Below are 11,479 nucleotides of genomic sequence, written 5' to 3'. Positions count from 1 at the left end.
CATACCATCTTACAACTTGAAATCGTAGAATCAAAATTTTTTGGGAAAAAGGAAACAGAGAAAGATCAACCAATACAGAATGCAGTGGTCTTTGTCCTACCAATAGTAGACAGGACTATTGTGCAACCTGGAGAGGGGGTGGTGCATGTCAAAACATACAAGGCATTCACTCCTAGTGATATTGAGGTTTTAAAACACCGTTTTCCCAGATTCTACGATTGCTGGTAACTTGGCTCCTATGAGCCAATTGGAAAGCACTATTGGCTAGGCTAGACATGCATGTGAAACCCTGCTTTTTGCCTGAGATCTGGGCCACATCACAGATACTAAACATCTTCCTTTCGCCATACATAGCCCAGAGCTTCCTTATCAGAGAATGCTATTCTGCTGCACAGATCTCCTTCTTATTCCACATGGATGTGTGACCCAGAACTGAATGGTGATTGACAAAGTTGTTATAGACACTGCCTGTACCTGCCACAAGGCCTCATTATCAGCCCGGGGGTTCTCTGGTATGGGTTTAGGACCTCCTCTTACTCTGCAGCAATTTCTCTCTGAGCATTGGCATGCTGTGCTTATACCCCTCCTGTGACCTGTCCCAGACTCCTCTATGTGTCTCCCTATGCTAAACTGGATAAATGATTCACTGGCACATTTTATGGATTTCCCCAAGAGGATTCAGTTTGGTCCATTATCTAGATCTGTCTGGAGAAGGTGGTGGAGGGGAGCTCAGCCACATTGCTTCTTTTCATTCTGCTTTTTTGCCTCTGCTCTCCTGGAGTTTATAATCTAATCCTTTCCTCCACTTCAAAAAAACTCAGTGTGTCTTCATCATAAAAGACTGTTACTCGGCTTCATCTTCCAAAACCCCTTTCCCACATTTCACTGCCAAACTTCTAGAAAGTTTCACTGACATCTCTAATGATTCTGTTTCCTTACTACCCTGTAATAGGTTTTACTCCAATTACTCTACTGAATCGGTTTTTCTTTCAAGTTCCTTCTAAATGTGCAATCCTTCTCTTGGTTCTTTTCTTTTTTAATCTTTCAAAAACATTTGACATTATTGGACAGCGACTCTCTGGTTACAATCTCTTTCCTGGGTTTCATGACACTGTATTCTCCTGATTTTTTATGTCTCTGACTACTCCATTTCTTATTCCTTCCCAACCTTTAAATGTAGAAATATTCACATAGCTCTGTCCTAAGTATTCTTTTAACAGAGACAGCTGAGTGGCACAGCAGTGGATGCTTAACTTGGAGTAAAAAAGATCTTAAGTCTGAATACTGTCTACAAACTCAGTTTCCTCTTTTGTAAAATGGGAATAATAAAGCATCTACTTCTCAGGGTTGTTGTGAGGATTAAATGAGATAACATATATAAAATACATTGCAAACTTTAAGCACTATATAAATGCTAGTTAGTATTGTCAATAATAGTAGTAATAATAAAATGTTCTCCCCTGAAAATCCTAACCAATTTTATGGCTTCAAACATCCCAATAGGTAGATTCCCTAATTTTTCCAAGATCAAATACAAAATGTTCCTTTTGACTTTTAAGTTCCTCACCACCTGTCCCTTTCTGGTCTTTTTAATATTTTATTTAACTCTATGTACCTGACAATCTAGCATCACTGCCTTGCTGTTCTTCACACATGACCCAAAGTACCTAGCAAGCACTTGTTGACTGATAGGTTGTTACACGAGAAGGGTGAACAAAAAAATGGTCTGTGGCATATTTTATTTATTTATTTTTTATTTTAAACCCTTAACTTCTGTGTATTGACTTATAGGTGGAAGAGTGGTAAGGGTAGGCAATGAGGGTCAAGTGACTTGCCCAGGGTCACACAGCTGGGAAGTGTCTGAGGCTGGATTTGAACCTAGGACCTCTCGTCTCTAGGCCTGGCTCTCAATCCACTGAGCTACCCAGCTGCCCCCCTGTGGCATATTTTAAAGAAACTTTTCTATTATTTATCAGTTTATTGTCTAAACAACGCTGGTAGTCAAAGAACCATAAATATGTAATGCTTCATAGAGAGGTAAAATCTGGGAGAATAATGGAATAACATATGTGAAAGACTTTTAATGACTTCACTGTTACAAAGAATGTCAGATAGTAGAAATAAAATTGGTCTTGAAACACTTTACTTTTGATCATGTTACTTAATACCTATGTGACCTTTGTCCAATCACTTACCTTTCTGAACCTTAGGATTCATAAAATGAGATGGCTGGGTTAGATGCCAGCTATAATCTTTCCTAGTCATATACGCATTATTATATAATAGAATTTATTAGGCTTACATAACCTAGGTAAAATTTATTATTTAAATTGAAAAAAATCTGTAATATCTCTGAGACCAGCTTTTCATCACATACGTTTTTATACCAACCTGAGCCCTGGATACATCAGAACATGCTCCACAAATAAGCTCTCTAGGATCATAGTCATCCCCCTGTCCAGCCTCAGCATCACAACGAGCTTCACCACCAAAATATGCCTACAGGAAGTCAGAGAATATGTTGAGATTACTGCAGAAACAAAGAAAATTATTACATAAGAATATAGTGGAGGCAGGATTGCCTAAGTAAAAGGAAACCAAGAAATCTAGGTTATATGAGCATTAGACATTCTTCTGATACATACATTTTACAGTAAGACCCTCATCAGGTCACAAACCACTTCCATTAGGATAGAGAAAGATGTAACACAACCAGATTTTGAAATGCTTCCCTCTCTATCTACAATTTGATGTTATTTTTCAGTTGTGTTTTTGTGACTCTATTTGGGGTTTTCTTGGCAGAGATGCTGGAGTGGTTTGTCATTTCCTTCTGCAGCTAATTTTACAGATGAGCAAACAGGCAAAAGGGTTAAGTGACCTGTCGAGGGTCACATAGTAAGTATTTGAGGCTAGATTTGAACTCAGATCTTCCCTGAATCTAGGACTTGGACTACCCATTGGGGGCACCTACCTGCCCCCATATCTATAATTGGCAGTTTCAATAAAATACTTTCTACATTAGAGAAGCAAAATGAGATTTTAGTGCAGTCCTCTTCACCAGTTGTAGACCAGTATCATATGGCAATTGTAATTTCTCAAGCCTAGGATCTGACTTAAAACTTGCTTTAGTTTTATTTCATGTTTTCTAACATCTGGAAATTTTTAAATGTTAGTTAGATTAGAAAAAGTAAATTTTATGTTGAAAAGCCCAGGATTGAAACATGATTCTTGTTGGCTCAAAGAATAGTAAGAAAGGAAAAATTCTTAAGAGAAAATAGGATTTGGCAATTCTGTATCAAAATATAGGAGAAAACTGCTCACATTTATTCAGTAACCTCTGGAGTCAAAAATTATGTTCTGTTGTGTTTTACAGTGGCACTCATTATATATAGTAGAATAAAACTTCTTTGATACTTTGTCTATGGCAGGTTTTTGCACAGTACTAAAGAAAGAGGCTAAGGAGGCAGCTAGATGGTACAGTGGACAGAGTTTTGGGCCTGGAGTCAGAAAGACTCCTCTTTCTGAGTTCAAATCTGGCTTCAGACACTTCCTAACTGTGTGACCCCGAGCAAGTCACTTACTTCCAACTGTCTAGCCCTTGTTGTTCTTCTGTATTAAACTTATATTAAGTCAGACAGGTTTAAAAAAAAAAAGGGTGCTACTAGTGATCAATCGGCAGTGGCAGGTTCCATAAGGCTTAGAAAGTCTTTGGGCATAGACCGCACCTGTTGTGCTTTTTTGCTTTTATTTCAAAGTCTGGGTCTCCCCATCTCATTGAGGCTGGAAATACAGGGATCCTCGTGGATCCAAACCTACTTCTGACTGACCCAGAAGCTTTGGCCTCTGCTCCATTTCTGACCCTGACTAGTTTACTCCTCCTTTGAGCAACCTGGTGGCTCCTCACTTCCAGGAACTTCACTAATTAGGCCAAACTCAGTGTGGAAACCTGATTCAACATAGCCCGCTGCAGTTCAGAACCACCGGCTTAAAAATCTTCCAGCCCCAGATAGCTATCAACCACTATGCCTGGCAAGGGATGTTTATTAACAATAAACTAAGCAAGATCAAGTTTGTATAAGAAGAGATTTCCATTTAAGACTCAGGCCACAAGAGAAACTTCCTACTTAAGGCCGTGGGTAAGACCTCAGATTTCAACCATTGTGAAATCAGTGTGTATACTCTATGGCTTTTATAGTTACTTAACCATAAGCTTGTTGTTTCTCCTCAAAACATGTGAGCTGCTTGAGGCCAGGGACTCATTCAGTTGTTTCTATAACCCCCATACTTAGTTCAGTGTCAAAGGATCACAGACTAAGAGAGCTGGAAGCCCATTCTGTCCACCCTTCATATTGTACACATGAGGAAACCATCTTTTAACTTCTCAATTATCCATACATTTTCTAGTTTTAAAAAAGTTATTTCAATTTGAAGCATACCTTCTTGCATTTGTAGCAGACATAATATGCATATCTGTTCATGGCATAGCCAGCTGGGTCATTATAAAACCGAACACCTGGTGTTGTGATAGCCTCACTCTTGTGCAGGCCTTCATATTCCAATCTCATTAAGGCTTTTCTCCTGACATCTTCATAGAGCTCTTTGATTGGATCAAGCAGGTCTTTTAATACCGTATGATTTATTTTGTTCTGGAGTGAAGAATATAGTACCTTCAGTGCATATTAGGTTTTTGATAATCTCTATATAGCAAATCTTTTCCATATTAGTTACTTTTTGAATATACCATGGACCAAATACCTCAAACAAAATTTTCAACATAAAAGAGAAATTCATTCTAAAATATTTTTAAAGAAATTATTACATCAATATTTTAAAGTTTTAAAAATCTAACATACTAAGTTTTTATTTTCATACAGTAATTGACCTTTGCAATATTCACAGAAACTGGTAATAGACATTGCTGCCAAGACTGGATACTAAAGGCACTGGTGACATATTCTGAAAAGGGGAGGCAATGAGAAGATGCTGAAAGTCTGACTTGACAAGAATATAAAATCCTGGGGATCAGAAATGGCTGGTTTCTATCAAATTTATTCATAAAACAAGGTGATCATAATGGTAAACAAAATACTGAATCAAAGTAGAATGTAACCTCCTAACTCTTAGCCCTATCTTATTCTTCTTATAACACAAAGAGAAAAGTAAAAAATACTATCCTAGTTGTTTCTAAGTCTCTTTTTCTGGGATTTCTGTTCTATTACTCTACCTATGACCTGAGTCTTAGACATTAATGCCTTAAAACAATATTCCTTTTTGGAGGTTAAGGGAGATGCTAGAAGGCAGCAAGTGCTATATTCTAGGATGCCACTTCCAGATAAACTGCTCTGTTGAACTCAATTTGGTCTTGTTTTTATGGTAACAAAGAAGGAAGGAAAGCATAATGGTATAAGTGGGTTGTTCTGCTAAGAACTGATGAATCTCTCAGAGGATACAGTCTGGATTTTGGATCTTGAGCTTTTAGATCTTGTTCTCATGTCACTGAAAGGTCAGATTATGGTTTCATCAGATAATTGAAGATATTTGTATATGTTCTAGAATTCATATTAGTATCTAGAATACTAAGTTCATTTTTCTATTGGTCATCTACTTGTCAATGGTTGTGACATGAACTCATACTTTAATATTGGCAAACAAGTACTTCTTAAAGAGGCTGAAAATAAGTGACATACATCTTCTAATATGTATCAATGATTTTTTTTCTCCTAATGGTAAATAAAACCTTGCAATTCAATGAAGAATTAAAGAGTACTTGTGAACACCTAAAATTATGAAATCTGGCATAAACACTTGGAAATATATAATAACATGTTAGAATAACAACTGGAAAGGCAGTGGTGGAATGTGTAGGATTGATGCTAAAAGATTATCTAAAGAAGACAAGTATGAGGTAACTAAACAAGCAGGGCTTTGAGGCCCAATAAAAGTAGGATATTATGTTTCCTGAGTTTCTAGACACCAAGAAGAAACTTGAACTTAAGTAAAAAAGAGTAATTTGTAATTTTCCCATACCTTGCAAATAGGACAAGATATAAATCCAAATGTTATCCGGGGGCCAAGCCATCTATTTTCTAAAACTCGTCGACAGCACTGCAAGTGGAATATGTGACTACAATCCAACTAAAAAAAAAGAATACATAAGCAAATGCAAGATTAAAAGTGACTAATAGCTGAGATATTTAGGACTTTAGTAAAGGAAATTATTAGGGGAAATTTAGGAACTTGGCACTCTGAAATCCCTTTCTCTAACACCCAGTACTTATGGTCTGTAGATTATATATAGGCTCTTAGTTTCTTCTGATCTTTTGGCCATCTTACCCCAGCAAATGAAGTTTGAAGTTAAAAGAGAAGTAGTTAAATTATTACCCAAACACTGTGTACTTTTTTTATGAGTTATTTCCTCTGATCCTAAATGGTGCCCTTTTATCCAATGATTTATGACAAAAATGCCAGTTATCTGAACATTAGAAGACTGATCCATAACTGCGAAACAATGAGCAAAAACACAGGTCTTTTCAATTTTTTCACTAAAAATATAATGTAAAACTGCTAAAATATGAAATAAATACCTGAATAGCTGGTGCTGCTGAAAGTGCCTCAGTAAAGCATATCATACACATGTCATCGGCATCTTGCTTAAGTGTTGTGGCATTTTTATCACAGCCATGCAGACAGGGTAAACAGTGTTCTTCATTTTTGACACCTCCACATGGATGGCCACAAGGATGTGTCTTGCTGCAGGCTATTTTAGCATATTCCTGTCAAAAAGAAATTCATAAGAGCATAACAACTTAAAAATTAAAGATAAATGTTCGACTAAGTATATTACTTTCATTATGCTAATTTTCTTATAGGCAATGAATAGTAAGATTAGGCATCAACCAAAGATATTTTCTATTCCACATATTAATACAACTGAGTATTAAAATTATAAGAGATGTTTTGAATTTTAAATTGATAATTAAATGAAAAAAAACTAATTAAAACTGAGTTAATGATCATGCATTTAAAAATATTTATTCCCAAGGGGAAACTCCCACCCTCAAAATAAGAAGTATTAAGTAATTCTTTCAACCATTTAAAAACAAATTAGGCCTAGCTAAAAAGAAATAAGATAATGGGGAATAAGAGAATAAGAAATATCAGAGAAGAAAGCAAAGTATTTAGCTAACCAAATTTTATTCAAGAAAACAAAGGAAAGGGCCTAGTGTGTGCTTCATATCAAAAAGTGAAACTGAGAGCTTTATCTGATCCTCTTTATAGTTTAAACAAATCCACTTAAATGACTCTCTGTATTCTAGTCTCTAAAACGGGGTTTGCTATGAACTAAATAAAACCATAATATTCATATGAGGAAAATATCTCAAGACGGAAAGTCTTCTAGAAATTGCCTATGCTGATGGGGCTGGCTGTGTGCTTATTTGTACCTACCTGACAATCTGCATCAGAACAGACACTGCCAACTGCAGATAACTCTGTTCCACTTCTAGAACCACAGAAACGGCATGCTTCAGAACTACTCGTGGTGGGTTTACCTGTGCGCAAATAGAAAGTATCATATTACAGGCTTATCCAATATAATAAATGGGTAAATAATAAATAAAAAAATTATATCTAAAATTTCTTCCTTTACCTTTAGGGTTAAATAATGCTAGAAGAGGAATTTCTGGAGACATAAAAGAACTAAATAATTTGGAGAATTCCTTTTCCTCTTCAACATGAAAATATTTATTTATAATAAAGTTATATTCTTATATAAAGTATGGTTAGTAGTATTAACCTTTTGGAATTTCCTGTTCTGTAAGAGATGATCATGATTTTTTTCATTAATAATTAGGTCTTCAGCAATTGATATAATAATTGGAAATCAACTCTTTTAGTAGTTTTTTAAAAAGCAGGGGTTAACTAATCAAGATGATACATGATTTTTTTTTAACTTTGGGACACCAAAGGAAATTATTTGATAAAGAAACTAAGATTCTAATCATGTTTTCAAAAGCTTATTTTCCTAGATTAAAAAAAAATCTTGAAATGGCTGTTACTGATAGCAAACTTGAACGACAGTTTTAGGAGACAGAAGGGATCAATAAATAATTCCTACAATTTAGGAAGGAGTCCATAATAAGGCAGTCCTTAATTCCAGAAATGGCAGCAGGAGAAGGAAAGCAGAACATGAAAAACTTCCTATTTCTACTTCATGCCAGATTTTTAACAGGCTCAACAAACAAGGCCTTCTTGATTAGACTAAAAGACGAATCACAGGAAATGCTCCTGAATTTCTAATAAAGAGGAAAAAAGCAGAAGCGGGCAGGGAAAACTCAAAAAATTTTAAATCCAAAAATATAATGAGGAGCAAAAAGATTGCAAACCTAACTTTTCAGACTCACTTAATATCAAAGAACGTAGCTTTTAGCAGTTAGACATATGTCAACCTGAAACACAGGAACTATAAGTAGCAAGAGTTTTTAATTTAAGCTGCAGGTACATGACTCCACGTAAAAGCAATTAGGAGAAAGTAAAAATGTATACATTATTACTTATATAGTTATTTAAGCAATTTGAAAATTATTTAGATTGAATTGTAAATTCATGCAGGTGTCTCAAAAACAGAATTTTTTTTTCCACCTTAGACTCATAAGTAGTTTTATTAACACCACTGGACTTCAGTTAGTTGTATTAAGACTATGGACTTGGGGCAGGGTTGCATGAATGATTAATCCACACTTGGACTTTAAGTTTGGTGAAAAGACTTTAGACATCTTTTAGACTAATGCTTTCATTATTTCAACAAGAACCACAATGCTCAGAAATGAAAGAACTTGTTCAAGGTCACAAGTTGGCTATCATATATTCCACTTCTATGCATTCATTATTTGTATCATCCAGTTGATAGTCTGACACATAGCAAATATTTAATAAATGCTTGGAGATTGATTGATGTGGTGGCAAAAAGTCAAATAGAGGTTAGGAAAATAACTGAGGTATGTCTGGCTATCTCAATATGCAGTAATATAATATCAGGAAACCTCTCCAAATCATCCATGTATAAATGCCTTCAAGCTTGACTAATGGTTGTGGTTATATTTTATTTTTTACCTGTATGTTCTCTGAATTCCACCATTGCCTTCATAGTTTTAGAATCTGCCAGTGCCATTAACCAGAAGAGTTTGGTTCTACCACAGCCCTCATGAAGGTCGACCTTAATAGCTTCTTCCTCTTCTTTGAAGACCTATGAGTTTCATGAAAGATTGGGGTAATAATAATAATTATGTACTGATACATACTTATAATTCATAAAGCACTCTGAAAATATGAAATCTTCACCTGTCTTTGATGGGTTTTGGTTCGGCGATGAAGATGAAGGAATCTATCACAATCAGTGCAGAGATTTCCACATACATTGCATAATATGATTGCTGCAGTTTCACCATCGTCATGGTTATCACACATAGGCTGAAAAACAAGATAAATAAAATGAAAAAAAGTTACCAGAAAAGACACAATTAGATGTTACTTATTAAAATCTCATTCATTGTCAGGCTTATTAAGTTTCAAATTCTGAGGGTGATGTAGAATCATAGCAAATATACTTAAAACAAAAACTTGTTGACTTGAATACTTTGTTCAATGATGCCTAAAAATTGTTCACAATTCATCATAGCAACCAAACTTAATACTAAATCTAATTCTATGTTGAATGAACAGTATTCATTCCTAAAAACCTGCAACAGCCATCATACCTTCACGTTAAAATGTACTTCATTGGTTCATTCTAAATAGGATTTTAGTAAATAACGAATACATAAAATGTAAAGTGAAAATTATATCAAAATTTGGCTTAGATTAGGGATACTCTACTTGATGTCCGTGAACTTATTTTTAGAATACTTTACTAATTGCATTTCAATGTATTTTTTTTTCTTTGTAGCCCTATATATATTATTTTATGCATTTAAAGAAAAGGGGTTTTTGAAGAGGGGTTGACAGGTCTTGTCAGACTGCCAAAAGGACACACGATGCAGAAAAAAGTTAAGAAACTCTGGTTTAAATATCTAAATATGTTCTTTAGATACATTTCAAGAATCCAAATAACTGCTGAAAGTGCCTTACAAGCTAGTTTGCCCAAGACACTATTTTATAAAAATATATTATACATGTGAATATATAAATTTTATAAATCAATGGTGGAGAATGATATTTTTCCTGTTTTTCCTCTATTTTTCAGGTTAGTTCTAAGGATGGGTGTTTTTTGACTTGGACTTATGATTGCATTAAAGTCAGAAATTACCCAGTAAGGAAACACCTTCTACCAGTGCAGCCTGGATTTAGTATTTCATAATCTTAGAGAATTGCCTGGGACATGGAGCAGCTAAGTGACTTATACCAGGTTACCCAGGCAGAAAATGTCTGAGGCTGAACTTGCACCAGGATCAGCCTGACCTTGAGGCTGGTTCTTTATCTACATAATGAATGGCTTCTCAAGAACGATTACTATTCAGTTCAAAATTTAAAGACATCATACCATGTCTAGCAAAATAAGCTTATGATGAAATGTGAAGTGTAGAGGGTGCTGATTTTGATTTTGGGGTGCTGTTGGCAGGTTGTCTAAACTGGTTTCTACTCGTTTGAAGAGCAAAATTCTTCACCTCTTCGATTTCTTTCTCCCGTCTGGACTGTTTCAATTGCCTCTTCAAGTCTGCTATGATCTCATCTTTCTCATTGTCAGATTGCCTAGCCATTCTCACTTCTTTCTGTTTGGAATCATGTATATATGCTACATGATTCCTAATATCCTCCAGTGGTAATGATTCCCACTGTGGACAACTTTGCCTGAAGTAATTTTGTATCGGGATTGAGGTTCCCTTTACAAATTGTCTCCTTATATGATCGATCGTATCCTGGGAATGAGTATCTCTAAGTCCTAATATCGTTTCAGCAGCTTCAATAACTCTGTCTAGAAAACTGCCCGGGTGCTCTTCTTCCCCTTGCCTCAGTTTCTCAAATTTTTGCCATGCATTTGGCCCTTTTGCAAAATTTCTCATTGCTTCGATAAGATCAGCCCTGCATCTTAACAAGTACCTCATGTTTGCGTGTTGAGTGAAATCTAGATCTTGATGTACTAACGGCCATGATTCTAAATTTGGGTTCGTTCTAGTTTCGGTCAGGAATTTTTCCTTTTCCGAGGGAGTGTAAAATTCCCCCAAAAGAAATTCGACATCGTCGAAACTAGAGTTAAAAAGTGTGAACACCCACTTTAATTCTTTTAAACTTTTGTAAGGTTTTTCATAGAATCTGGGAAAACGGTGTTTTAAAACCTCAATATCACTAGGAGTGAATGCCTTGTATGTTTTGACATGCACCACCCCCTCTCCAGGTTGCACAATAGTCCTGTCTACTATTGGTAGGACAGAGACCACTGCATTCTGTATTGGTTGATCTTTCTCTGTTTCCTTTTTCCCAAAAA

General features: G+C 35.5%; 1 protein-coding gene across 1 annotated transcript in view; it reads right to left on the bottom strand.

The window, feature by feature from the left end:
- MYCBP2 (MYC binding protein 2) overlaps positions 1-11,479 on the bottom strand; it is a 344,646-nt gene that overhangs the window by 7,845 nt on the left and 325,322 nt on the right. Inside the window, exons 75-81 of the mRNA XM_044670580.1 lie at positions 9,340-9,468; positions 9,112-9,244; positions 7,447-7,550; positions 6,585-6,773; positions 6,028-6,135; positions 4,437-4,646; positions 2,392-2,499 (exon numbers count right to left, since the gene is read on the bottom strand). Coding sequence (XP_044526515.1) covers positions 2,392-2,499; positions 4,437-4,646; positions 6,028-6,135; positions 6,585-6,773; positions 7,447-7,550; positions 9,112-9,244; positions 9,340-9,468 — 981 coding nt within the window. The remainder of the gene's footprint in view (positions 1-2,391; positions 2,500-4,436; positions 4,647-6,027; positions 6,136-6,584; positions 6,774-7,446; positions 7,551-9,111; positions 9,245-9,339; positions 9,469-11,479) is intronic.

Source organism: Gracilinanus agilis, chromosome 3 (assembly GCF_016433145.1).
Source record: "Gracilinanus agilis isolate LMUSP501 chromosome 3, AgileGrace, whole genome shotgun sequence".
In the NCBI taxonomy this organism is placed as follows: domain Eukaryota; kingdom Metazoa; phylum Chordata; class Mammalia; order Didelphimorphia; family Didelphidae; genus Gracilinanus; species Gracilinanus agilis.
The sequence above is the reverse complement of the archived record's forward strand: the minus strand, read 5'-3'. Positions and strand labels throughout refer to the sequence as shown.